Source organism: Rhinoraja longicauda, chromosome 37 (genome assembly GCF_053455715.1).
Source record: "Rhinoraja longicauda isolate Sanriku21f chromosome 37, sRhiLon1.1, whole genome shotgun sequence".
NCBI classification, from domain to species: Eukaryota; Metazoa; Chordata; class Chondrichthyes; order Rajiformes; family Arhynchobatidae; genus Rhinoraja; species Rhinoraja longicauda.
Window position 1 is genome coordinate 13,073,141 of NC_135989.1, and position 27,790 is coordinate 13,100,930.

The window sequence follows — 27,790 nt, forward strand, 5'->3', positions numbered from 1 at the left end:
GAAAGAATGAAAATGAAAGAATGAAAATGAATTTCAGGACACACCACTTTCTTGAACACATCCTATTTTCAAAGGCCGAGTTTGTGTTGAGATATTCTGAGGTGTATACTGTGCCAATAATGATAATACTGGGTTCTTGGCATTTTGTTTCACAAATTAGTTGTTTTCATCTCTCTTCCCCCCTCCCCTCTGCCCTGGGCAATGGTTAAATGCTCGGTCTTCTGACTGCTCGGGCTACAAGAAACATCAGAAACATCTTATTCGGGTTCTTCCCTGCCTTTTTCTTTGTTCCTATGTAGATACAAGGAACTGCAGATGCTAGCTTCCAAAACAAGACACAAAGTGCTGGAGTATCAGCAGGTCAGGCAGCATTTCTGGAGAACATGGATAGGTGAAGTTCCTTCAGTCTGAAAAAGGGTATGACCCGACACGTCGCCTATCCATATTCTCCAAAGATGCTGCCTGGCCTCCTGAGTTACTCCAGCACTTTGTGTCTTTTTTTTTTATTTGTTCATTTCCAGTAAAATAATCCTTTTTTTTTTGTCTTTGGGAAAGTTGGATGACAAATCGGGAAGATGAGTAACTGGAAAAACTTGTCTTTTGCCGAGGCAGAGAATACCCCAGGTAAGTTTTTGTCCATTTTTAAAAATAGTTTTCAAAGAAATGACACTTATTTCTATAGTTCTGTTCACCCTTGTGGAATTTGTAATCAATTGAAGCAGAATTCTTTTATGCAGCATTGTAGCAGTTAGTTGGTGCTACAGAAAATTCCAATGTTTAGTTTATTGTACCGAGGTTCAGCACAAAGCTTTTTTGCTGTGTGTTAACCGGTCAGCAGAAAGACCGTACATTATTACAATCAAGCCGTCCACGCTTGAACACATCCTATTTTCAAGGCTGAGTTTGTGTTGAGATATTCTGAGGTGTATACTGTGCCAATAATGATAATCCTGGGTTCTTGGCATTTTGTTTCACAAATGAGTTGTTTTCATCTCTCTTCCCCCTGCCCTCTGCCCTCTGCCCTGGAGAGGATGAAGGTAATAATATTTAGTACAAGATAAAGACCAATTAAAGATCGTTAGAGGGTCTCCAATGAGGTAGATGGTAGGCGAGGACTGCTTTCTATAGATAATCAGACAGTTCAGTTGCCTGATAACAGCCAGACAACATTGAGTCCACTGATTGTAGAAGAGGGGGTGAAAGGTGGAATCATCTACCACTGTGCTACTAGGCAGCTCTACTACCTGTGCAAATGTCGTACCTAGGAATTTGGGCCAAAAGTTTACTCCCTTCACTTTAGTTTATTGTCACGTATGCAGTGGTAAAGTGAGGCAGAGTGAAAAGTTTTTGTTGCGTGCTATCCTGACAGCAGAAAGCCAACACATGATTACAATCGGGTCATTTACATTGTACAGATACGTAATAAGGGAGTAACGTTTAGTGCAAGGTAAAGTCAGCAAAGTCCGATCAAGTAAAGTCCGAGGGTCAGCAATGAGGTGACTGCTGTCAAATTAATTTCCCTCCTGGGATGAATAAAATTCTATTGTTTCGTAGGTAGATAGTGGGTAGACACAATGCTGGAGTAACTCAGCGGATTAGGCAGCATCTCGGGAAAGAAGGAATGGGTGACGTTTCGGGTCGAGATCCTTCTTCAGTAGTTCAGCACTGCTCTCTGGTTGTGGTAGGATGGTTCAGTTGCCTGATAACAGCTGGGAAGAAACTGTCCCTGAATCTGGAGGTGTGTGTTTTTATACTTTTGTACGTTTTGCCAGAGGGGAGAAGGAGTGGCCAGGGTGCGACTCGTCCTTGATTATGCTGCGGGCCTTGCCGAGGCAGCGTGAGGTACAAGTCAAGTCAAGTCAAGTCAATTTTATTTGTATAGCACATTTAAAAACAACCCACGTTAACCAAAGTGCTGTACATCTGATTAGGTTCCAATGGAAAAAAAATGAAACATACAGTAGCACGCAAACAGTTCACAGCGCCTCCTCAATGAGCCTCAAACGCTAGGGAGTAGAAATAGGTTTTGAGCCTGGACTTAAAGGAGTCGATGGAGGGGGCAGTTCTGATGGGGAGAGGGATGCTGTTCCACAGTCTAGGAGCTGCAACCGCAAAAGCGCGGTCACCCCTGAGCTTAAGCCTAGACCGCGGGATAGTGAGTAGCCCCAAGTCGGCCGACCTGAGGGACCTGGAGTTAGAGAGGGGGGTTAGAAGATTTTTGATGTAGGGGGGGGAGTGTCCATTTAGGGCTTTGTACGTGAATAGGAGGAGCTTGAAGTTGATTCTGTACCGTACAGGGAGCCAGTGGAGAGAGGCCAGAATCGGGGTGATGTGGTCCCTTTTACGGGTACCCGTCAGGAGTCTCGCTGCGGCGTTTTGGACCAGTTGCAGGCGGGACAGGGAAGATTGGCTGATCCCAGTGTATAGGGAGTTGCAGTAGTCTAGGCGGGAGGAAATGAAAGCGTGAATGATTTTTTCTGTGTCGTCGAATTGGAGGAAAGGTTTGATTTTAGCTATGGTTCGAAGTTGGAAGAAGCTGGCTTTTACCACAGCGTTGACTTGCTTATCAAATTTTAATGCAGAGTCAAATATCATGCCGAGGTTTTTGACATGCGGTTTGACTAAGCAGGATAGACTTCCAAGACTGCCTGTTATCAATTTGATGGAGTCGGGGGAGCCGAATAGGATGACCTCAGACTTGCTCTCATTTAATTGGAGGAAGTTCTATCATCATCATATCATATCTATACAGCCGGAAACAGGCCTTTTCGGCCCTCCAAGTCCGTGCCGCCCAGCGATCCCCGTACATTAACACTATCCTACACCCACTAGGGACAATTTTTACATTTACCCAGCCAATTAACCTACATACCTGTACGTCTTTGGAGTGTGGGAGGAAACCGAAGATCTCGGAGAAAACCCACGCAGGTCACGGGGAGAACGTACAAACTCCTTACAGTGCAGCACCCGTAGTCAGGATCGAACCTGAGTCTCCGGCGCTGCATTCGCTGTAAAGCAGCAACTCTACTGCTGCGCTACCTGCGCTACAGTTCTGTGCCATCCAACATTTTATGTCCTCAAGGCAGTGTAAGAGGCTGTTTAAATTTGACTGGTTGTTGGGTTTCAGGGGGAGGTAAAGCTGAGTGTCATCGGCATAGCAGTGGAAAGAAATGCCATGCCTTTGAATGATTTGGCCAAGGGGGAGCATGTATAGAGAGAAGAGAATGGGGCCTAGGATGGAGCCTTGTGGAACTCCGCAGGAGAGGCTAGCTGGAGCAGAGGAATAACTGCCTATGTTGATGGCGAAACTCCTATCTTTGAGGTACGAAGCGAACCAGCTCAGGGCAGTGCCATCAATGCCAACCGCGTACCGGAGACGGTCAATAAGGATGGTGTGGTCCACTGTATCGAACGCTGCGCTGAGGTCGAGAAGGAGCAGGATTGCACAGTCGCCGGTGTCGATGGCGAGAAGCAGGTCGTTGTGTACCTTCAATAAGGCAGACTCTGTGCTGTGGTGGGCTCTGAAACCTGACTGGAAACTTTCCAGGATGGTGTTTTGGTGCAGGTAGGGCACTAATTGGTTTAGAATTGCCTTTTCAAGGACTTTTGACAGGAATGGCAGTTTGGAAATGGGTCTGTAGTTGCTAGGCAAGGTGGGGTCTAGGTTAGGTTTTTTCAGTAGGGGCTGGACCACCGCGTGCTTGAAACTGGTTGGAACAGTGCCAGTGGCCAGAGAACTGTTGATAATAGAGAGGATGCTGGGACCGGCTATTGCAATGACATCCTTCAGAATGGCAGTGGGGGCTGGATCAAGGGGGCAGGTTGCAGGTTTCATAGCGGAGACAAGCTTTGCAAGGGAGGATAGAGTGACGGGTTGGAAGCAGTCCAATTTAGATGAACAGACTAGTGAGACAGCTAGGTCATGGGTGGGAGGGGAAATGTTCATTCTAATGTTCTCAACTTTGTTGGTGAAAAATTTAGCGAATTCTTCGCACTTAGCAGGGGACCCAACTAAGCTGGTACTGGGGGCGGGACATATGACAGAGGTAATTGTTCTAAATAGGACCTTGGAGTTATGAGAGTTTTTGGAAATAAGGTCGGAGAAGTATTGTGCTCTAGCAGACTTTACTGCTTCCTGGTATTTGAGAAGATTGTTTCTCAGAATTTCGAAGGAAATTTGAAGTCAATAAACGGAGTCAATGGAAGGGAGGTCGGTTTCTGTGGTGGTCTGGGCTGCGTCCACAATTTGCTGCACTTTTCTCGCGGTCTTGGATGGAGCTGTTCCCGAACCAAGTTGTGATGCATCCGGAAAAAATGCTTTCTACGGAGCATTTGTAGAAGTTGGTGAGAGTTGTAGGGGGACATGCTGAACTTCTTAAGCCTTGTAAGGAAGTAGAGGCGCTGGTGTGGTTTACTGTGACCTTTTCGTTTTGTTCTGTCTGTAGATGCGAAGAGTTTTGTGTTTAGGTGCGTCTCTCAATCTGCTTCACCGTTCTCCATGGGCAGTACCTTCACCCTTCACTGTTCCCCAGTGCAAGCACTTCAGAATGTCATCAGCCAAAGTGCGTTCTGCTGGGCGGACAACATAGAGGAGTGCCTCTCCTACCTCAGCAAGGTAAGCCGCGACCAAAGTAGATGCAAGGAACTGCAGATGCTGCAATACTTTGAAGGTATTTATTTACAAAATGCTGGAGTAACTCAGCAGGTCAGGCAGCATCTCGGGAGAGAAGGAATGGGTGACGTTTCGGGTTGAGACCCTTCTTCAGACTGATGTCAGGGGGGCGGGACAAAGGAAGGATATAGGTGGAGACAGGAAGATAGAGGGATATCTGGGAAGGAAGAGGGGAAGAGAGGGGCAGAGGAACTATCTAAAGTTGGAGAAGTCGATGTTCATACCACTGGGCTGCAAACTGCCCAGGCGAAATATGAGGTGCTGTTCCTCCAATTTACGGTGGCCCTCACTATGGCACTGGAGGAGGCCCATGACAGAAAGGTCAGACTGGGAATGGGAGGGGGAGTTGAAGTGCTCGGCCACCGGGAGATCAGTTTGGTCAATGCGGACCGAGCGCAGGTGTTGAGCGAAGCGATCGCCGAGACTGCGCTTGGTTTCGTCGATGTAAATAAGTTGACATCTAAGTTGACATAAATAAGTTGACATCTGCAATACTTTTGGATACTTTAGAGATACAGCACGTAAATCTGAAGAAAAGATGTGAACCTATTCATGATGTTGATTTTAATAAGCATCTCCAGATCAAAAATATCTGGTTCGAACTGTCAAATCCAGTTAACTAAATTAGAGGTGGTTCCTTAGGTGGTATTCTCCAGTTTTGATTTAATGATTTGTGATCTATATGTTCATCAGTCATAGAAGCAGAATTAGGCCATTCGGCCCATCAAATTATAACTCTTGGTTTGGGTTAATTTAGAGATATAGCACGGAAACAGGTTCTTTGGTTCACCGAGTCCGCGCCGACCAGCGATCCCCGCACACGCACTATCCTACACACTAGGGACAATTTACAATTTTACCTAGTCAATTAACCTACAAACTTGATTTATTCACAAGATGCTGGAGTAACTCAGCAGGTCAGGCAGCATCTCGGGAGAGAAGGAATGGGTGACATTTCGGGTCGAGACCCTTCTTCAGTCTGAAGAAGGGTCTCGACCCGAAACGTCACCCATTCCTTCTCTCCCGAGATGCTGCCTGACCTGCTGAGTTACTCCAGCATTTTGTGAATAAATCGATTTGTACCAGCATCTGCAGTTATTTTCATATATATTATTTAACCTACAAACTTGTACGTCTTTGGAGTGTGGGAGGTAACTGGAGCCATGATTGAATGGTGGAGTAGACTCGATGGGCTGAACGGCCTGATTCTACTCCTATAACTTGTGAACAGTGATCTGATTGCTTGCTCGTGCGGATGTGTCGATGTTACTGTAGTGTTCCTTGGTCGTTCTCTCCTTGAGGCAGTGGGAGCACGTGATTCTTTCTAACCCGAGAACGCTAGATCCCCATCAATATGTCTGTGAATTCACAGTATACAGTTCTTTCGCTTTGAAAACAAAGCAAAATGCATGTGTGGAGCGCTAATTCGAGGGGAAAAGACATTCAGTCTTTCAATTAACCGCACCTAATTACCACAACATTTCTTTATATAAGAAAATAACTGCAGATGCTGGTACAAATCGAAGGTATTTATTCACAAAATGCTGGAGTAACTCAGCAGGTCAGGCAGCATCTCAGGAGAGAAGGAATGGGCGACGTTTCGGGTCGAGACACTTCTTCAGACTGAAGAAGGGTGTTGACCTGAAACGTCACCCATTCCTTCTCTCCTGAGATGCTGCCTGACTTGCTGAGTTACTCCAGCATTTTGTGAATAAATACCTACGACATTTCTTTAAGTTGCTTGTTAAAGAAGTTAACTATTCACCAACTTAGGGTGGACAAGAAATTTGCTTAAACCGGTATCTGCAGTTCCTTCCTGCACACCTTGAATCTGATGGAATTCATCAGACTGAAGAAGGGTCTCGACCCTTAAACGTCACCCGTTCCTTCTCTCCTGAGATGCTGCCTGTCCCGCTGAGTTACTCCAGCTTTTTGTGTCTACCTTTGAATCTGATGGAATGTGTTTCAAGCTCTTGTATCTTCTGACTGAAGTGAAAAGGTGTCGTGGAAAGGTTATGTAGAGTTGATGCAGGGAATTGTGTGAGCAGGTGGGAGAACCCGAGGTTGTTCCCCTCATTGAAGATTGAGAGGAAATGTTAAATCTCCCAAGATGTCAACAAAGTAATCAGAAATCTTCTTGATGTCAGGAAAAGGTCAGGAACTCGATGGGGAAAGAAATGTAAAGTGACGTGAAGAAAAGTGTCGTTTTTGTGGGAGATATCGTCACTCACCACCCTCTGTTTATTTTTTTCATCTCTTTTTAAACTTTGTGGAGAGGAACTGCAGATGCTGGTTTAAACCGAAGATAGACCCAAAATGCTGGAGTGACTCAGCGGGGCAGGCAGCATCTCTGGAGAGAAGGAACGGGTGACATTTTGGGTCCTGACTGAGTCTGAAGACGGGTGTCGACCCGAAACATCACCCATTCCTTCTCTCCAGAGATGCTGCCTGACCCGCTGAGTTACTCCAGCATTTTGTGTCTATCGCCTTTTAAACTTTGTCTCTTTTACCTTAAAGCTGTGATGATGAAGGCCTTTTTCACCAGAGCAGGTCGTCTATTTCCTACAGCTCTGACTGCTTTGCACAGCTTCTACGAGTTCCTTTAACTGTGCTCATTTACCTATCAACCAGTTGGCTCCTCAGCACCTTATCACCACCAGAGCAGCAGTCTTGAACATTTTGTCCTACTCCTCCTTCCCCCACCCTTTCTGCATCTTGATCTTAATTTGTTTTCTCTCGTTCTTGCTTTGTTTAGTTTTTTAGTTTAGCGATACAGGGTGGAAACAGGCCCTTGGGCCCACCGAGTCCGCACCGACCTGCGATCCCCGCGCATTAACGCTATCCTACACGCACCAGGGACAATTTATATTTATACCAAGCCAATTAACCTACAAACCTGTACGTCAGGAGTGTGGGAGGAAACCGAAGATTTCGGAGAAAACCCACGCAGGTCACGGGGAGAACGTACAAACTCCTACACACAAAATGCTGGAGTAACTCAGCAGGTCAGGCAGCATCTCAGGAGAGAAGGAATGGGTGACGTTTCGGATCGAGACCCTTCTTCATCTGTACGGAGTTTGTATGTTCTCCCCGTGAAGAAGGGTCTCGACCCGAAACGTCTCGACCCGAAACGTCACCCATTCCTTCTCTCCTGGGATGCTGCCTGACCTGCTGAGTAACTCCAGCATTTTGTGAATAAATACCTTCGATTTGTACCAGCATCTGCAGCTATTTTCTTAAACTCCTACACACACTAGGGACAATTTACAATTGTACCAAAGCCAATTAACCTGCCAGCCTGCACATCTTTGGAGTGTGGGAGGAAACCGGAACACCAGGAGAAAACCCACGTGGTCACGGGGAGAACGTGCAAACTCTGTACAGACAGCACCCGTAGTCAGGATCGAAACTGGGTCTCTGGCGCTGTAAGGCAGCAACTGCCACCCTTGTGTTGTATAAAATGCTGGGATATACAGCTAGTCGGGCAGCATCCATGAAGGAAGAAATGGTTAACATTTCAGGTTGCTGATGTTACATTAGGCCCAGCAAAGGTTAGAGACAAGTAGTTGGACTATTGATGCCGACACTTGCTTTGCCTCCAGCTTGTCCCAGTTGTGGAGGTGACGGGTCTCGACCCATTCCTTCTCTCCAGAGATGCTGCCTGTCCCGCTGAGTTACTCCACCATTTTGTGTCTATTTTCGGTTCAACCCAGCATGTGCAGTTCCTTCCCCCACAGTTGTGGAGAAAGCTGACTTGACTTAAACATGCACTGTTGGCGTGCTGTCTGACTTGCTCAGCCCCATCCCTCTCTTAAAGCGGCACGGTGGCGCAGCGGTAGAGTTGCTGCCTTACAGCGAATGCAGCGCCAGAGACTCGGGTTCGATCCTGACTACGGGCGCCGTCTGTACGGAGTTTGTACGTTCTCCCCGTGACCTGCGTGGGTTTTCTCCGAGATCTTCGGTTTCCTCCCACACTCCAAAGACGTGCAGGTATGTAGGTTAATTGGCTGGGCAAATGTCAAAATTGTCCCTAGTGTGTGTAGGATAGTGTTAATGTGCGGGGATTGCTGGGCGGCGCGGACTTGGTGGGCCGAAGGGCCCGTTTCCGCGCTGTATCTCTAAAAGAAAATTTAAAAAAAATTTAAAATCTTATTTCTTGAGCACTTTGTGTCGATCAGACTGTCCATTAAATAATGGAAGATAAACGCAAAATGCTGGAGTAACTCAGCCGGTCAGGCAGCATCTCTGGACAAAAGGAATGGATGGTGTTTTGGGTTGAGATCCTTCATCAGACTGTCCATTGAATATTCCAGGAGCTGGTTGCCTTGGGCCTGCCGTCTCTCTTCACTGATGATAGTTTTGAGGAGACTTCCGCTTCGAGCTTTAACCTTGTTGCCCTCATAAACTGCACGCACGACCTGCTGCAGCTACATTGGAAGAACGTGGCCAGAGTGGATGAACTGGAATCGGCGAGGTTTAAATCCTTCAGTGAGCAGGATTGCATGAGAAGCAGCCAATCCAATTTACAGGTAAGTTGTAACTTTCCTTTGCCCTCTTGTTTTACACTCCCCCCCCCCCCCCCCCCCCCACCCCAGCGGAAAGACTGTGGCTATTCACATTGTCTATTTTTGTTTTAGTTTCGAGAAATAGGCCTTTTGGGCCACAGCGCCCAGCGATCCCCTCACACTAACACTACCCTACACGCAATTGGGTCAATTTACAATTTTAACCAAGCCAATTAACCTACAAACTGTTGTGATATTGCTGGGACTACTTTGTGTATCCAAGGACTACTTTGTATGCCTGTGTATATAAGTGATTGGTGTGATTAGGCGGTCACTCTGGATCCAGGCGGCCTTGGAATAAACAGCCTGGAGTTGAGCTCCAGCAATGTAACCTTTTATACACGTGTACTTGTGGTCCTTCCAGAGTCACTAAAGGTACAACAAGTACCGGACCACGAAGTACAACATGGTGGCAGCTAGAACACAAACCTGCACCTCTTTGGAGGGTGGGTGAGAACTGGAGATCCCAGAGAAAACCCACGCAGGTCACGGGGAGAGCGTGCAAACTCCGTACAGACAGCACCCGTAGTTGGGATGGAGCCCGGGTCTCTGACGCTGGGCGGTGGGCCGAAGGGCTTGTGAAACTCGCTGACGGGTCATAGTTTAGGAGGCGGTGGTGATGGGAGTAAATGCTGGAGTAACTCAGACTGAAGAAGGATCTCGACCCAAAACGTCACCCATTCCCTCTCTCCCGAGATGCTGCCTGACCCGCTGAGTTACTCCAGCATTTTGTGAATAAATATCTTCGATTTGTACCAGCATCTGCAGTTATCGGAGTGTTGACCGTCGTCAGTTTGTGCTGTTTCTCTGCCAGGAGCAGGTGGAAGCACTGGAGCGGGAGATCGCTGCGCTTCAAGCCAAGGACCAGCAAGCCCAGAAAAGCATCCGCAACCTGAACTCGCTCCTGAAGAGCAACAAGGAGGAGGTGAGCCGGCCGGTGGGGGGGTTGGGGAGGGCCGGGAATGATCTGCTTAGCTTCACGGAGTGATACAGTGCGGAAACAGGCCCTTCGGCCCAACTCGCCCACACCGGCCAGCAATGTCCCAGCTACACCAGTCCCACTTGCCTGCGCTTGATCCATGATGATGACGATGATGATGATGATGATGATGATGATGATGATGATGCTCTGGGGCAGTGGTTGCTGGGGTGGTGATGGTGGCCTCGTCTGATTCAGGTGGTGAAGCTGCAGAACATCATCTCGAGCCGGGCGGCCCAGCATGTGCATGACGTGAAGAGGAAGGAGCAGGAGCTGAGCAAACTGAAGGAGAAGATGCATCACCACCTGATGGATAAGAAGGACAAGAGGATGTGTGAGTAACCATTCCCGGGGAAGGGCAGGGGGAGTTCCCCGTGGGTTATTAGTCCCTCAAATATACAGTGGTCAAGGTAGGAAATCCCGGACACACAGTGAAGCTCCCTCTACACCGGCCCAGTACACTTTCCACAGTCATTCGCAGTGAAGCCCCCTCTACACTGTCCCATCACATGATCATGGTCTGACACATAGTAAAGCCTTCTTTAACCTGTCCCGTCAGACACACAGAGTGAAGCCCCCTCTACACTGTCCCATTACACATTTCCAGGGTCATTGGCTGTGAAGCTCCCTCTGATGGAAGGTGTGAAGAAGGGTCTCGACCCGAGACGTCACCCATTCCTTCTCTCCAGAGATGCTGCCTGACCCGCTGAGTTATTCCACCATTTTGTGTCTACCTTCGATTTAAACCAACATCTGCAGTTCTTCCCTACCAATTGCCAGAGCATCCCTTGCAGCACCAAGAGCTCCTTCGTGTATTTGTGTACTGACCAGGCACCTCTGTGCATTGACCAGGCACCTCTGTGCATTGACCAGGCACCTCTGTGCGCGGGCCAGGCACCTCTGTGCGCGGGCCAGGCACCTCTGTGCGCGGGCCAGGCACCTCTGTGCGCGGGCCAGGCACCTCTGTGCGCGGGCCAACACCTGCTCTTCCTGGTTTCTACAACATCAGCGTATCTTTGTCTTTAAGCGATAGACATCCTGAATCAAATTGGCCGATCTGATGGGCGCCGCTCGCTGTGGAGAACGGGCAAGACTGAATCAAGGTAGGAAGTCCACATCACCACGTGTGCTGCGGTCAACCCATCCTCTGCTGTGCTAGAGATCCGAACGGGTAGAGGCGTACAGTGTGGAAACTGCCCCTTCGGAATTTAGAAGGATGAGAGGGGATTTTATCGAAACGTATAAGATTATTAAGGTGTTGGACACGTTAGAGGCAGGAAACATGTTCCCAATGTCGGGGGAGTCCAGAACCAGGGGCCACACAGTTTAAGAATAAGGGGTAGGCCATTTAGAACGGAGATGAGGAAAAACCTTTTCAGCCAGAGAGTTGTGAATCTGTGGAATTCTCTGCCTCAGAAGGCAGTGGAGGCCAATTCTCTGAATGCATTCAAGGGAGAGCTGGATAGAGCTCTTAAGGATAGCGGAGTCAGGGGGTATGGGGAGAAGGCAGGAATGGGGTACTGATTGAGAATGATCAGCCATGATCACATTGAATGGCGGTGCTGGCTCGAAGGGCCGAATGGCCTCATCCTGCCCCTATTGTCTATTGTCTATATTCAGCCCTACTTGCCCATGCCGGCCACCATGCCCGATCTACACTAGATAATAGTCAACTGATGAAATGGTCACACTCCTTCCCCTCTCTGCTCCATCGTCCTCTCCCTCATGCTCTCCTCTCCCTTAGCTTTAGTTTAGCGATACAGCGCAGAAACAGGTTCTTCGGCCCACCGAGCCCATGCCAACCAGTGCTCATCCCGCACCCTAACACTATCCAGCACACTAGATACAGTTTACAATGTAACTGAAGCCTGTTGAACCAAAAGCCTGCACGTCTTTGGAGTGTGGGAGGAAACCGGAGCACCCGGGGAAAACCCACGCAGTCACAGGGAGAGAGTACAAACTCCCTACAGACAACACCGGTAGTCAGGACCAAACCTTGGGCTTTTGGGCAGCAGCTCTGTCTCTGTGCACCCTACAATCAGCATCATAATCGTACTTTAGTAGCCAAGTATGTTTTGCAACGTACGAGGAATTTTATTTGCCATACAGTCATACCAATAAAAAGTAATGGAACATACAAAATACATTTTAACATGAACATCCACCACAGTGACTCCTCCACATTCCTCGTCAAAGAGGTTTATAAAAATTCTGCGCGGTGTAGATATGGTGGCTGGTCTTTCTCCTCGGAGGCTGGAGGTAGCAGAGGCGGGATGGCCGGTCTTGTCAACGACCACGCTCTGATCTCCGTGAACTCTCTCCTGTGTACCGCAGGAGGGAAGGGGAGATGTACAAAGTTCTTGCCGGTAACTACGAGATGCAACTCAAGGAGCTGTCCCTGGACAACGCGGAGTTGAAGAGGGCTCTCAGCCGCATGAAGAGGGAGATGGGCGAGTTTCTGGGTTCTCGGGGGAAACTCTGCCGACAAGGTTCCCTTCAGTCGCTAGTGGTGAGTGTGCGTGCGTGCGTGTGTGTGCGCGTGCGTTCTACGGTGAAACCAACGTGGAAGTAACAATCACTGCTGTTATTTCTACTCGCTCATTCCTCTGGTACCCCTAAAGAAGTCAAAGTGCTGGAATAACTCAGTGGCTCCAGAGAACGTGGATGGTTGACGTTTCATCCCACTGATTCTAGGGAAGAGGGGGGATGAAAACTGTTGAAGGACAAAGCATTGTTTAGTTTATTGTCATGTACACGGCGGCACGGTGGCGCAGCGGTAGAGTTGCCGCCTTACAGCGAATGCAGAGCCGGAGACTCGGGTTCGATCATGACTACGGGCGCCGTCTGTACGGAGTTTGTACGTTCTCCCCGTGACCTGCGTGGGTTTTCTCCGAGATCTTCGGTTTCCTCCCACACTCAAAAGGCGTACAGGTATGTAGGTTAATTGACTGGGTAAATGTTAAAAAAAAATTGTCCCTAGTGTGTGTAGGATAGTGTGGGGATCGCTGGGCGGCGCGGACTCGGTGGGCCGAAGTGCCTGTTTCCACGCTGTATCTCTGTATTTGTACAGTGAAAGGCAGGTAATAGGTGGATACAGGAGGGGGGGATTTTTGATAGGCAGATGGTTGGACAAAGGCCAGAGATGAAAAGGGAGAAGGACTGAGACAAAAGGATTGAAGACTTGCAAATTGTGAAGCCAGAGGAAGGGGAGGGGAGAAATAGTTGTGAGTTTAGTTTAACGGTACACCTTGGAAACAGGCCCTTGGCCCGCCAAGTCCACACCGACCATCGATCACCCGTCCACTAGTTCTCATCCGACACACTAGGGACTATATGCAGAAGCCAATTAAACGTATAAACCTGCACAGCTTTAGAATGTGGGGCCAGAGCACCCGGGGAAAACCCACACGGTCACGTACTCCGTACAGATGGCACCCGTAGTTCGGATGGAACCTGGGTCTCTGGTGCCCTAAGGCAGCAACTCTACCGCTGCGCCATGTCTAGATGATGCACGGGGGGGGGGGGACGGGACAGTTTATTGGGGGAAAGAAGAGAGGGGAGGGGTTATGTACCTTGTGGCATCCTGCTCTCAATGGTTGTCGCTTGGTCAACATTGATTGGGTTGTGGACTGACGTTCCACTGCCACCTTCCATAGTGTGGAGTGCTGCTACCAGCGGCTTCACTGCTCTCTAAGGTTTGCATTACCGCTGAGTCCCACCAGCGGGGTTTGTAACCACCTCTGCCATGTAGCTGCGTTAAACGTTGACGCATCCTGAGCATTGCTGGAAATGGTTGAACCCTTTTCGTTTCCCCGAAAAATGAATCTTCCGTATCATAGTGGAGATGTGAGAGATGGCTGATGCTGGAATCCTGAGCAACACACACACACACACACACACACACACACAATGCTGGAGGAACTGAGCAGGTCAGGCAGCATCTGTATGGGGAGGGGGGGGGGAGGACAGATGACCCTTAATGTCCCAGGGCCCAGTTTAAAGGAGATATGTGGGACAAGCTTTGTACAGAAGCGGGTGCCTGGAACACACTGCCATGAGGGGTGGTAGTCGAAGCAGATACAACAGTGCTGTTTAAGAGTCTTTCGGGTAGGCCCAGTGGCGCAGCGGTAGAGTTGCTGCCTTACAGCGCCAGAGTCCCGGGTTTGATCCTAGCTACGGGTACTATCTGTACCGAGTTTTTTTTCACAAAATGCTGGAGTAACTCAGCAGGTCAGGCAGCATCTCAGGAGAGAAGGAATGGGTGACGTTTCGGATCGAGACCCTTCTTCATCTGTACGGAGTTTGTACGTTCTCCCCGTGACCTGCGTAGGTTTTCTCCGGGTGCTCCGGTTTCTTCCCGCACTCCAGAGACGTACAGGCTTGCAGGTTAATTGGTTTGGTATAAATGTAAATTGTTTCTAGTGTCAGTGGGATTGGGATAGTGTTAGTGTGCGGGGATCGCTGGTTGAGGTGGATTTGGTGCGCCAAAGGGCCTGTTTCCGCGCTGTATCTCTAAACTAAACTAAAGGTGGATATGCAGGGAGTGGAGGGATATGGATCACACGCAGGCAATGGGGTTTGGGTTAATTTGGCATCATATTTGGTCTGGACATTGTGGGCTGAAGAGCCTGTTACTGTGCCTTGCTGCTCTGTGGTGCAATGTTTCCAAACTTTTGAAAGTCCAATGTTGAATCTGAAGTAACTTCTGAAGAACAAAAGCATCATCCCTCCAGAGATGCTGCCTGACCCACTGAGTTCCTTGTGTTTTGTACGGGGTAACTTATGGAACAAACTTCTAAAGTATTGCCTCCATGAAACAGGAGGAAGAGGAAATCGCCGATGAATCACATGATCTGGACCGCAAGCACCTCATAGACGGCTTTCAGATGCAGTGGAGCTCATTAAAGGATCATTTCCAAAAACTAGGAATGGCTGGTAAAGAGAGAGTGCCTTATCTCATTAAAGTGGCCTGTCTGGGAATTGTTTCAAGATACAGCGCGGAAACAGGCCCTTCGGCCCACCGAGTCTGTGCCAACCAGCGATCACCGCGCACACTAACACTATCCTAACACCGTCCTTTATAAACTCCACTGGCTCCCCATCCCCCAGAGAATCCAGTACAAAATCCTCCTCATAACCTACAAAGCCCTCCATAACCTGGCCCCATCCTACCTGACTGACCTCCTCCACAGGCACACTCCCACCTGCACCCTCCGCTCTGCCGCTGCCAATCTCCTATCCCCCCACATCCGGACTAAACTCAGATCCTGGGGGGACAGGGCTTTCTCCATCGCTGCTCCCACCCTCTGGAACTCACTACCCCAAACCGTTAGAGACTCCCCCACACTCACCACATTCAAAACATCGCTGAAGTCTCACCTGTTCAGTACTGCCTTCAACCACTGAAGGTCACCTCACCTTCTGTCTCCTTTCTCTGTTCATTTATTTATTTACTTATTTATCTATTTATTAATTTCCCTATGTTCTCAAAATCTCTGTAAAGCGTCTTTGAGTATATGAAAAGCGCTATATAAATAAAATGTATTATTATTATTATTATCCTACACACACTAGGGGTAATTTACATTTACACCGACACCAATTAACTAACAAACCTGCACGTCGTTGGAGCGTGGGAGGACATACGAACTCCGTACAGACAGCACCTGTGGTCAGGATTGAACCCGGGTCTCTGGCGCTGTAAGGCAGCAACTCTACCACAGTGCTGCCCAAATGCACAAACAGCAAGTCTCCGTTCAATAGACAATAGGTGCAGGAGGAGGCCATTCGGCCCTTTGAGCCAGCACCGCCATTCAATGTGATCATGGCTGATCATTCTCAATCAGTACCCCGTTCTCCCCATACCCCCTGACTCCGCTATCCTTAAGAGCTCTATCTAGCTCTCTCTTGAATGCATTCAGAGAATTGGCCTCCACTGCCTTCTGAGGCAGAGAATTTCCCCTTGATCACAAGGCAACATAGTGAAATGCTTGGATAGAGTGGATGTGGAGAGGATGTTTCCACTGGTGGGAGAGTCTAGGTCTAGAGGTCACAGCCTCAGAATTGAAGGACATTCCTTTAGGAAGATGAGAAGGAATTTCTTCAGCCAGAGGGTGGTGAATCTATGGAATTCTTTGTCACAGACGGCTGTGGAAGCATCAATGGATATTTTTAATCCAGAGACAGATCTATTCTTGATTGGTAAGGGTGACAGGGGTTATGGGGGGAAGACAGGAGAGTAGGGTTAGGAGGGAGAGATAGATCAGCCATGATTGAATGGCAGAGTAGACTTGGGCTGAATAGCCTCATTCTGCTCCTATCACTTATGACCTTATGAACATAGCTTTAATTCCAAATGTGTAGGAAAGAGCTGCAGGTGCTGGTGAAAATCGAAGGTAAGACACTGGAGTAACTCAGCGGGACAGGCAGCATCTCTGGAGAGAAGGAATGGGTGACGTTTTGGGTCGAGACCCTTCTTCAGACTTGATTAATTTCCAAGTTAGTTTATTGGCCAAGTACGTGCAGGTACAAGGAATGTGCCTTGGTGCTCTGCTCACAAATGACAACACAAACACACAGTTAACAATTAAGAATAAAGCATAAACACATCAAAACAATAAGGATAGAACATTACGGTCTAAACATGTGGGTGAAAATAAACCAGCGCAAAAAAGAAAAGACTGCACCTGGAGTACTGTGTGCAGTTTTGGTCTCCAAATTTGAGGAAGGATATTCTTGCTATTGAGGGCGTGCAGCGTAGGTTTACTAGGTTAATTCCCGGAATGGCGGGACTGTCATATGTTGAAAGACTGGAGCGGCTAGACTTGTATACACTGGAATTTAGAAGTTTGAGAGGGGATCTTATCGAAACGTATAAGATTATTAAGGGGTTGGACACGTTAGAGGCAGGAAACATGTTCCCAATGTTGGGGGAGTCCAGAACCAGGGGCCACAGTTTAAGAATAAGGGGTAGGTCATTTAGAACGGAGATGAGGAAAAACCTTTTCAGTCTGTGGAATTCTCTGCCTCAGAGGGCAGTGGAGGCCAATTCTCTGAATGCATTCAAGAGAGAGCTAGATAGAGCTCTTAAGGATAGCGGAGTCAGGGGGTATGGGGAGAAAGCAGGAACGGGGTACTGATTGAGAATGATCAGCCATGATCACATTGAATGGCGGTGCTGGCTTGAAGGGCCGAATGGCCTCCTCCTGCACCTATTGTCTATTGTCTAAGAGTTGGTGAAGTGTAGCTTCACTGAATGGTGGGAATGTGGTTAAGAACTTGTTCCCTTACAGTGAGGGTGGGAGTGGAGGCAGCTTCAGTTTAACTCAAATCACCATTCACCACTTCTGCCCTCAGGTGCCCCCAAGTCACCGGTCGGCAGGGAGGTCGAGCACGTGGTCAGTGCCACCGACCATGACAAGGAGATGGCCAAGCTGAAACAGGAGCTGGAGCAGAGCAAACAGATTGTCCGGGAGCAGCAGCAACTCCTCCAGGTACGAGCCCCAGCTCCAGCGAATCCCGGCCCCACGCGGCCACAGCAGAGGAGGCCATTCAGCACGTCATGCCCATGCCAGCTCATTCCCAGCCACGGTGGCGCAGCGGTAGCGCTGCTGCCTCACAGCGCCGGAGACCCGGGTTCCATCCTGATTACGGGTGCTGTCTGTACGGAGTTTGTACGTTCTCCCCGTGACCTACGTGGGTTTTCTCCGGGTGCTCCGGTTTCCTCCCACGCTCCAAAGACGTGAAGGTTTGCAGGATATTTGACTTGGTGAAATTGTCCCTAGTGGGTGTAGGATAGCATTAATGTGCAGGGATCGCTGGTGGGCACAGTCTCGGTGGGCCGAAGGGCCTGTTTCCGCGCTGTATCTCTAAACTAAACTAATGATGACTCAGTCTGAAGAAGGGTCTCGACCCGAAACGTCACCCATTCCTTCTCTCCTGAGATGCTGCCTGACCTGCTGAGTTACTCCAGCATTTTGAGAATAAATACCTTCGATTTGTACCAGCCTCTGCAGTTATTTTCTTATACTAGAGAACAGCCCACTGCCCAAGTTGTGTGTAGTGAACTTTAATCTTGTATTTCAATGGTACTTTATTGTCTCATGTATCTAGATGCACAAGTTTGTTGGTTAATTAGCTTCTGTAAAATTATAAATTGTGTGTGTAGGATAGTGCTAGTGTACGGGGCGATCACTGGTGGGTGTGGACTTGTTGGATGGAAGGATCTGTTCTCATGTTGTATCTCTAAACTAAACCTACAGCAGACTGAATGGTCACCATTTCCACCACTGACACACAGTGGCTGCAGGGGGAACCATCACTGAGATATACCAGGCTTGTTTCAACTGCACCTCCCAAACCAGCAACTGCCCCCCGAATCTAGGAAAGAGGAGACGGAGACATCATTGCCACCAGCTTGGAGCTGTAGAGTCCGGCAGCCTCTCAGCACCAGAGACCCACGTTCCATCCTGGCTTCGGCTGCTGCCTGTGTGGAGTTTTCCCATTCCTTTTATTCGAAACTTTAATATCGAAACGTATAAGATTATTAAGGGGGTTGGACACGTTAGAGGCAGGAAACATGTTCCCAATGTTGGGGGAGTCCAGAACCAGGGGCCACACAGTTTAAGAATAAGGGGTAGGCCATTTAGAATGGAGATGAGGAAAAACTTTTTCAGTCAGAGAGTTGTGAATCTGTTGAATTCTCTGCCTCAGAAGGCAGTGGAGGCCAATTCTCTGAATGCATGCAAGAGAGAGCTGGATAGAGCTCTTAAGGATAGCGGAGTCAGGGGGTATGGGGAGAAGGCAGGAACGGGGTACTGATTGAGAATGATCACATTGAATGGTGGTGCTGGCTCGAAGGGCCGAATGGCCTCCTCCTGCACCTATTGTCCTTCTCTCCAGAGATGCTGCCTGACCCGCTGAGTTACTCCAGCACTTTGTAACTTTGTGTTGATCTTCGGTGTGAACCAGCATCTGCACTTCCTCCCTGCACAAGTCAAGTCAAGTCAAGTCAATTTATTTGTATAGCACATTTAAAAACAACCCACGTTGACCAAAGTGCTGCACATCTGACCAGGAAAAAAAGAAACATAGTGGCAGGCAGCCAAACACAACGGCGCGGCCATCTTGAACAAAATGTTAATTCAATCACCCACAGTCCAACAATAAAAGCACTAAACAGGCACCCAAATTACCCAACCCCAAAAAACCCCCAAAACACAGTCCAACAATAGAAGCATTAAATAGGCATTCAAATCACACACCCCAAAACCCCCAAGAACACAGTCCAACAATAAAAGCATCAAACAGGCACTCAAACCACCCAACCCCAAAAACACACAAAAAAGAAACATCCATCAAAGAAACATCCATCACAGTGAGTCTCCTCCAGTCCTCTCTCTCCTCACTGTGATGGAAGGCCACAATGTCTTTCCCTTCTCCCGCTGTCCTCGCCCGCAGCCAGGTTGTTGTGGTTGCAGGCCGCACCGGACGGTCCACAGCGGGCCAAGCCCAAGGCGCGTCGCGTCGCAGCCGCTCCCGCAGCCTCCGAAGACGGCCGGCTCCGCTGATGATAAGTCCGATCCGGGGCGGGCGAACACGCTGTCGCTGCCGCTGTTGCTGCACGTCGGGGCGGTCGTGGCTCCCGACATTGAAACCCCCGCCCAGCAGAGAAATATCCCGCGGCCATCTTAGGTAGCACTAATCTTGCTCCAGGTTCCAGCTGAGAGGGAGGAACTTGGGTGAAGGTCATGGTTCCCCTTTGAACGTGGCTGAGCGTAGCATGTATGATCTCTTCCCCATCCCTGCAATCGGTCTGAAGACGGGTCCCAACTCAGAACGTCACCTTATCCATTTATTCAAAATCCTACCCAAAATCATTCCTACCTATCCCTGGACCATGACCCCACCGACCAACACCAGACCTTTATCAGCCGCACCATCACGGACCTCATCACCTCCGACGATCTACCCCCCAGTGCCTCCAATCGCATAGTTCCCTAGCCCCGCACGGCCCGATTCTACCTCCTACCCAAAATCTTGAATAAATCGATTTGTACCAGCATCTGCAGTTATTTTCTTATAGTCACCTTATCCATGTTCTCCAGCGATGCTGCCTGACCCGCTGAGTTACTCCAGCACTTTGTATCTTCCCTTCGAATGCACGATCTACTGGAAACGTCCAATACTTCCCTCCTTGGACAGATCCCTCTGGTTTAGTTTAGAGATGTAACAAGGAAACGGGCCCTTCAGCCCACCAAGTCCATGCTGACCATTGATCACTAGTTCACACTAGTTTTGGATTTTTTTTAGATTTAGAGATACAGCGCAGAAACAGGCCCTTCGGCCCACCGAGTCCGTGCCGCCCCGCACATTAACACTATCCTACACACACTAAGGACAATTTTTACATTTGCCCAGCCAATTAACCTACAAACCTGTACATCTATGTGATCCCACTTTCTCATCCACTCCCTACACATTAAAAAAAAAAAATTAAGAGGCCAATTAAGCTACAGACTTGGGATCCCCAGAATTTGGGATTAATGCCAGATCTGAACATTGTAATCTTAATTTTTAAATTGAAAAAAATTGAATTGCAAGCTTTTCTCGCTGAGGTGTTTTTATTTCTCCAGGACCAGCTGGCTATTGAGAAGGAAGACCTGGCCCAAGGTCCCGACTTGCTGGAGGAAATGGAATGGCTGAACAAGGAGCGGCAGCTGTTTGACGAGCAGAGAGACAACTTTAAGACTGAGAGGGAATCGTTCACGGAGGCAGCTATCCGCCTGGGTCGGGAGGTGAGATTTTCTTTTTAGATTTAGAGATACAGCGCGGAAACAGGCCCTTCGACCCACCGGGTCCGCGCCGCCCAGCGATCCCCGCACACTAACACTATCCTACACACACTAGGGACAATTTTTACATTTACCCAGTCAATCAACCTACATACCTGCGCGTCTTTGGAGTGTGGGAGGAAACTGAAGATCTCGGAGAAAACCCACGCAGGTCACGGGGAGAACGTACAAACTCCGTACAGACGGCACCCGTAGTCAGGATCGAACCTGAGTCTCCGGCGCTGCATTCGCTGTAAGGCGGCAACTCTACTGCTGCGCCGCCGTGAGCTGTGGACCTCTCCCCAGTCCCTGCTGCTGCCCGGCCCTGGCATCATCACCCACGCACCCAGCCCACTCCCTCTTCTCCCCTCTCCCATCAGGCAAAAGGTACAGAAGTGTGAAAACACACACCTCAAGCAGCCACAAGATTTGAGTTTAGTTTAATTTGGGTGATTCCCACGTGTTCCGAGGTACAGTGAAAAGCTTTTGTTGCCTGCTATCATAATCAAGGTGAGTCTCATCCCGCCCACTCCCTCTTCTCCCCTCTCCCATCAGGCAAAAGGTACAGATGTGTGAAAACGCACACCTCCAGATTCACGGACAGTTTCTTCCCGGCTGTTATCAGGCAACTGAACCATCCCACCACAACCAGAGAGCAGTGCTGAACTACTATCTACCTCATTGGTGACCCTCGGACTATCCATGATCGGATTTTGCCGGCGTTACCTTGCACCAAAGATACTAGAGGAGCAAGATAGACCACTCGACCCAAAAAACTGTGGTACGTCACGGCGCCATTTTAGTAGGCAGAAACTTGCAGAAACATTTAAAAAGAAAAATAACAAGAATCTGTGAATTGATAGATGAGATATATTCTGCATTTTAATGGCCTCATCACACATACTGTTCCCCCAAAACACTGATTACACTGCGAGAGGCGGGTTTTGCTTACTAAAATGGCGGACATTACGCTCCTTTGCGTACTACACTTCAGTATAGGCGATTTCAACGGAGTGGTCCATCTTGTTCCTCTAGTATCTTTGTCTTGCACTAAAGGTTATTCCCTTATCATGTATCTATGCACTGAATGGCTCGATTGTAAGCATGTTTTGTCTTTCTGCTGACTGGTCAGCACGCAACAAAGGCTTTTCACTGTACCTCGGTACACGTGACAATAAACTAAACTGAGCAGGGGTTTTGAGATGCTGCAGAAACTCAAACCCAGATCCACTTCCTCACCCTCCCCCCAAACCAGCCACTCTAACCACTTGTGTTATTTCTTTAGAGAAAATTGTTTGAGGAGGAACATGCACAATTCAGAAAGGAGCAGTTCTTTAACCTACCGCCGTTTCGAGAGCGCAGAGTGAAACCTAGACAGAGGCTACGCACTGCTTGTGCTATGGCAAGTGAGTATCTGTGTGTCATCGAGATACAGCGCGGAAACTGGCCCTTTGGCCCACCAGGCCCACGCCTGTAGTTCTATCCTACACACTGGGGACAATTTGCCATTTACAGAAATCAATTAACCCTCAAACTCGCACGTTTTTGGAGTCTGGGATGAAACTCGAGCGGTCACAGGTGTGTTGTAGTTGGTGACCTATTAACAGAATAGTCAGACAACCAAAATCATTGAACCTCTTTATTCTACTCACCCAGGTGGGAGGGAGCCTAGATACCGGAGCGTTCAGAAACACTCAGGAAACTAGTGTAGTCTCTCTCTCTCCGAAAGCTTACATTTACACATCTTTTATACCCTAAATACATGTGCCAGTATTTTTCCATCACTGCCTTATATGGCAAGTTTACAATGCCCTATAAATCTTTATGTGTCTTTCGGGACCTCCGTCGTGTCCATCGTGTCCATCGTGACCTCTTCTTTATTGGGAACAAAGGGCAGTACATATGGCAAGATGTTCTTCTTAACACTTCAAAGCTTTGAGGCCAGTTGCTGATATCAGAGGATACGATCAGCCATAAACCGTGCTTCCATGCTGACAACAGGATGCCCCAGGAATAATCCAAGCTGGAGCTTTTACACTCCTGCAATAAAACCCACATAGCTGCATTCGCAATGTTAGCCCTTACAGGGGGAAGGTACCAACTCTGCGTAGACTGCACCCGTGGTCAGGATGGAACCCGGGTCTCTGGCGCTGTGAGGCAGCAATTCTACTGTTGCGCCACCGTGCAGCCCTGGGTCTTGCCAGTAATTCTATATTTCTGCCACATTCGTTTTTAAACTTCCTTGCATAATCTTAGCTCTGTGTTGGTTTTCTCATTAACGCAAAGTTAGACACAAAATGCTGGAGTAACTCAGCGGGTCAGGCAGCATCTCTGGAGAGAAGGAATGGGTGACGTTTCGGGTCGAGACCTTTCTTCAGACTCTGACACAAAATGATGGAGTAACTCAGCGGGACAGGCAGCATCTTGTAGTTCAACAACACAGTCAACAACATCAGTCTGAAGAAGGGTCTCGACCCGAAACGTCACCCATTCCTTCTCTCCCGAGATGCTGCCTGACCTGCTGAGTTACTCCAGCATTTTGTGAATAAATCAATTTGTACCAGCATCTGCAGTTATTTTCTTATAGTTCAACAACACACATCTACTCCCTACATCCAGTCTTTTTTCCCTGAAACAATTTCCCTCCGGAATGCCCTCCCACAGTCCTCTGTTGACGTGACCCGCCTACGCAATCTTCAAGCCCACAGACGGCAAAGCCCCCACCAGACCAAACCCACTCTCGTCACTCTTCGGAGGTGATGACTACAAGTCAAGTTTATTTGTCACACACAAATACAAGATGTGCAGTGAAATGAAAGTGGCAAAGCCTGCGGATTGTGCTAAACTACAAAACAGAATAGAAAGAACATTCTTAACACAAAAAATAAATTAATACAGTAAATCAAATTAGTCCCTGGTGATATGAGAGTTAACAGTCCTGATGGCCTTTGGGAAGAAACTCCGTCTCATCCTCTCTGTTTTCACTGCGTGACAGCGTGACCGTAGCAGCTGGAACAGTTCGAGCCAGCACCACCATTCAATGTGATCATGGCTGATCATTCTCAATCAGTACCCCGTTCCTGCCTTCTCCCCATACCCCCTGACTCCGCTATCCTTAAGAGCTCTATCTAGCTCTCTCTTGAATCCATTCAGAGAATTGGCCTCCACTGCCTTCTGAGGCAGTGAATTCCACAGATTTACAACTCTGACTGAAAAAGTTTTTCCTCATCTCAGTTCTAAATGGCCTACCCCTTATTCTTAAACTGTGGCCCCTGGTTGTGGACTCCCCCAACATTGGGAACATGTTTCCTGCCTCTAACGTGTCCAACCCCTTAATAATCTTATGTTTCGATAAGATCTCCTCTCATCCTTCTAAATTCCAGTGTATACAAGCCAAGCCGCTCCAGTCTTTCAACATATGACAGTCCCGCCATTCCGGGAATTAACCTAGTAAACCTACGCTGCACGCCCTCAATAGCAAGAATATCCTCCCTCAAATTTAGAGACCAAAACTGCACACAGTACTCGAGGTGCGGTCTCACTAGGGCCCTGTACAACTGCAGAAGGACCTCTTTGCTTCTATACTAGTGGGAGAGTCTTGGACTGAAGTCATAGCCTCAGAATTAAAGGACATTATTTTTGGAAGTTGATGAGGAGAAATCTTTTTAATCAGAGTGTGGTGAATCTGTGGAATTCTTTGCCACAGAAGGCTGTGGAGGCCAAGTCAGTGGATATTTTTAAGGCATAGATAGATTCTTGATTAGTACGGGTGTCAGAGGTCATGGGGAGAAGGCAGGAGAATGGGGTTAGGAGGGAGAGATAGATCAGCCACGATTGAATGGCGGAGTAGACTTGATGGGCCGAATGGCCTAAGGGCAGTCGCGGTGGCGCAGTGGTAGAGTTGCTGCCTTACAGCGAATGCAGCGCCGGAGACTTGGGTTCGATCCTGACTGCGGGCGCCGTCTGTACGGAGTTTGTACGTTCTCCCCGTGACCCGCGTTGGTTTTCTCCGAGATCTTCGGTTTCCTCCCACACTCCAAAGACGTGCAGGTATGTAGGTTAATTGGCTGGGCAAATGTTTTTTAAAAATTGTCCCTAGTGGGTGTAGGATAGTGTTAATGTGCGGGGATCGCTGGGCGGCACGGACCCGGTGGGCCGAAGGGCCTGTTTCCGCGCTGTAAATCTAATTCTATTCCTATTCCTTCTGACTTTATAACATGCTTTGCATTTCTAGGTCCAGATCAGGAAAGCCCATCTGCGCTTCTCGTAGGTCGCAGGCTGGCCACGTGGTCTGTGCATTCACACCGGCCTCCGGGCACCCTAAGCCCACCACCCAAGGGTGCACCACCCAGGGGTGCCAGCTCACGGAGGTATTCCCTGCCCGCCTCCCACGAGTTGTGCCATGCCTTGGGGATGATTCCAGAGCAGAGGTGAGTGTTAATGAACGCTGTCTGATCCTGTGCTAAGTTTTCGCTCAACACCTTTCCTCCCCTTTCTTCACTTTTTCCCGTCAAACCTGCTGCTCGCCATTAGACAATAGACAATAGACAATAGGTGCAGGAGTAGGCCATTCAGCCCTTCGAGCCAGCACCGCCATTCAATGCGATCATGGCTGATCACTCTCAATCAGTACCCCGTTCCTGCCTTCTCCCCATACCCCCTCACTCCGCTATCCTTAAGAGCTCTATCCAGCTCTCTCTTGAAAGCATCTAACGAACTGGCCTCCATTGCCTTCTGAGGCAGAGAATTCCACTGCCTGGCCCGCTAAGTTCAGACCTAGTGTGGAAACGGGCCCTTTGGCCCACCAGATTCGCACCGACTCGCAATCACACGTACACTAGTTCAGTCCTACACACAGTCACAATCAAGCACAATAATACGTTATTAGCCAAGTATGTTTTGCAACATAAGAGGAACTTCATTTGCCACACAGTCACTAGGGACAATTTACTGAAGCCAATTAACCAATAAACCTTAGATAAACACGAAAAGCTGGAGTAACTCAGCGGGACAGGCAGCATCTCTGGAGAGAAGGAATGGGTGACGTTTCGGGTCGAGACCCTTCTTCAGACTGGTAAACCAATAAACCTGTACGTTTTAGCAGTGTGGAAGGAAACCAGAGCACCCGGGGGGAAAAACTGTGTGGTTATGGGGAGGACATTCAAACTCTGTACAGACACCACCCGTAGTCAGTGTGAAGAAGGGCCTCGACCCGAAACGTCACCCATTCCTTCTCTCCAGAGATGCTGCCTGACCCGCTGAGTTACTCCGGCATTTTGTGATGCCTTCGATTTGTACCAGCATCTGCAGTTATTTTCCCGCCCGTAGTGAAGATCAAACCCAGGTCTCTGGCGCTGTAAGGCAGCAACTCCACCGCTGTGCCACCCTGAAACACACTCCTTGATATGTGTGGATGTTGCTTCAATGTGCTAACCTTGAACCTGATGTACAGGCAGGGGAAATCACGCAACAAAAACAACCCTCTCTCACTGTGTTTGCTTTGACCGAGTCTCCTTGACCTACAGCCTCCTTACGATAGCGTTCTCTGGTTTAATCTGGAATTGTGCATGTTTTGACTGCAGCAAGAGTACACCATGTCCGATCAACGTGCCAATAGACAATAGGTGCAGGAGGGGGCCATTCGGCCCTTCGAGCCTGTACGCACCGCCATTCAACGTGATCATGGCTGATCATTCTCAATCAGTACCCCGTTCCTGCCTTCTCCCCATACCCCCTGACTCCGCTATCCTTAAAAGCTCTATCCAGCTCTCTCCTTAAGAGCTCTATCTAGCTCCTTAGGAGCTCTATCTAGCTCTCTCTAGCTCCCTCGGTGTGTATCTTGGGTCTTCCAATGCTCCTTTGACTCCTTGCTCTTCCCACAGCTTCAGAATCACACCGACTGAGCGGCTTAAGAGATCCTGCGGCGTCCGGGAGAGCCCAACCCGTCAGCGAGATTCCTCCACGCAAACGAGGAGCGACTCTGGGTGGATGAGCGCGGCCCTGTTTACGAACGACTCCGATGATTCCTTGTACATTGGGCCCTTGCTCACCCCATTTTAATTGCCCCATTACAGTCTCATCCACCAGCCGGGAAGCAGTAGAAGCAATACATGCCTGCGCTGGTCCATTGCGACCGTATCCGAAGATAGACACACAAAGCTGGAGTAACTCAGCGGGACAGGCAGCATCTCTGGAGAGAAGGAATGGGCGACGTTTCCGGTCAAGACCCTTCTTCAGACTGCTTAGGGAAACTAGCGATATAGACGATAATGTAGAGATAAAGAACAATGAATGAAAGATATGTTTCCTTTATCTTTTTTTGCACCTCTTTCATTCATTTGATTGATATCTCTCTATCACCGTCTTTATCTCTCGTTTCCCTTTCCCATGACTCTCGGTCTGAAGAAGGGTCTCGACCCGAAACGTCACCCATTCCTTCTCACCAGAGGTGCTGCCTGACCCACTGAATTACCCCAGCTTTTAGTGTCCATCTCCGGTTGAAACCAGCATCTGAAGTCCCTTCCTACACTGACTGTACCCCTTGCCTTGCTGCTAAATGCAGATGAGATTTCTCTTTGTTTTTACTGTATATAATTCCCGTCGAAGCTTTTTGTTCGAGTGGCATGAAGTAATTTATTGCAATGTTTTATAATGGAAAAAACCCTCTGAGCATTACTAGGATAAGTTTTTAAAGTTGGACACTGGGTCTGTGCGATGTACAAATGAATTTTAGGTTTTCCCC

At 48.6% G+C, this 27,790-nt stretch overlaps 1 protein-coding gene across 1 annotated transcript; it reads left to right on the forward strand.

Moving 5' to 3' along the window:
• The first annotated feature begins 575 nt into the window (after nucleotides 1-575).
• Nucleotides 576-27,108, forward strand: LOC144610687 (afadin- and alpha-actinin-binding protein-like). The gene is made up of 13 exons (XM_078429573.1): nucleotides 576-624; nucleotides 4,446-4,615; nucleotides 8,986-9,201; nucleotides 10,052-10,162; nucleotides 10,415-10,550; nucleotides 11,244-11,319; nucleotides 12,551-12,731; nucleotides 15,040-15,151; nucleotides 17,573-17,709; nucleotides 20,851-21,012; nucleotides 22,334-22,454; nucleotides 25,283-25,478; nucleotides 26,931-27,108. The coding sequence occupies exons 1-13, from the start codon at nucleotides 576-578 to the stop codon at nucleotides 27,106-27,108; spliced, it is 1,845 nt and encodes a 614-aa protein (XP_078285699.1).
• The last annotated feature ends 682 nt before the right edge of the window (nucleotides 27,109-27,790 follow it).

What these genes read in the sequence shown, in the direction of transcription:
- LOC144610687 (XM_078429573.1), top strand. Translation starts at nt 576, where the DNA reads ATGAGTAACTGGAAAAACTTGTCTTTTGCCGAGGCAGAGAATACCCCA. An exon ending in CGAGGCAGAGAATACCCCAG is followed by an intron (nt 625 to 4,445) that starts GTAAGTTTTTGT and finishes TTCTGTCTGTAG; the next exon opens with ATGCGAAGAGTTTTGTGTTT. An exon ending in TTCAGTCGCTAGTGGTGAGT is followed by an intron (nt 12,732 to 15,039) that starts GTGCGTGCGTGC and finishes ATGAAACAGGAG; the next exon opens with GAAGAGGAAATCGCCGATGA.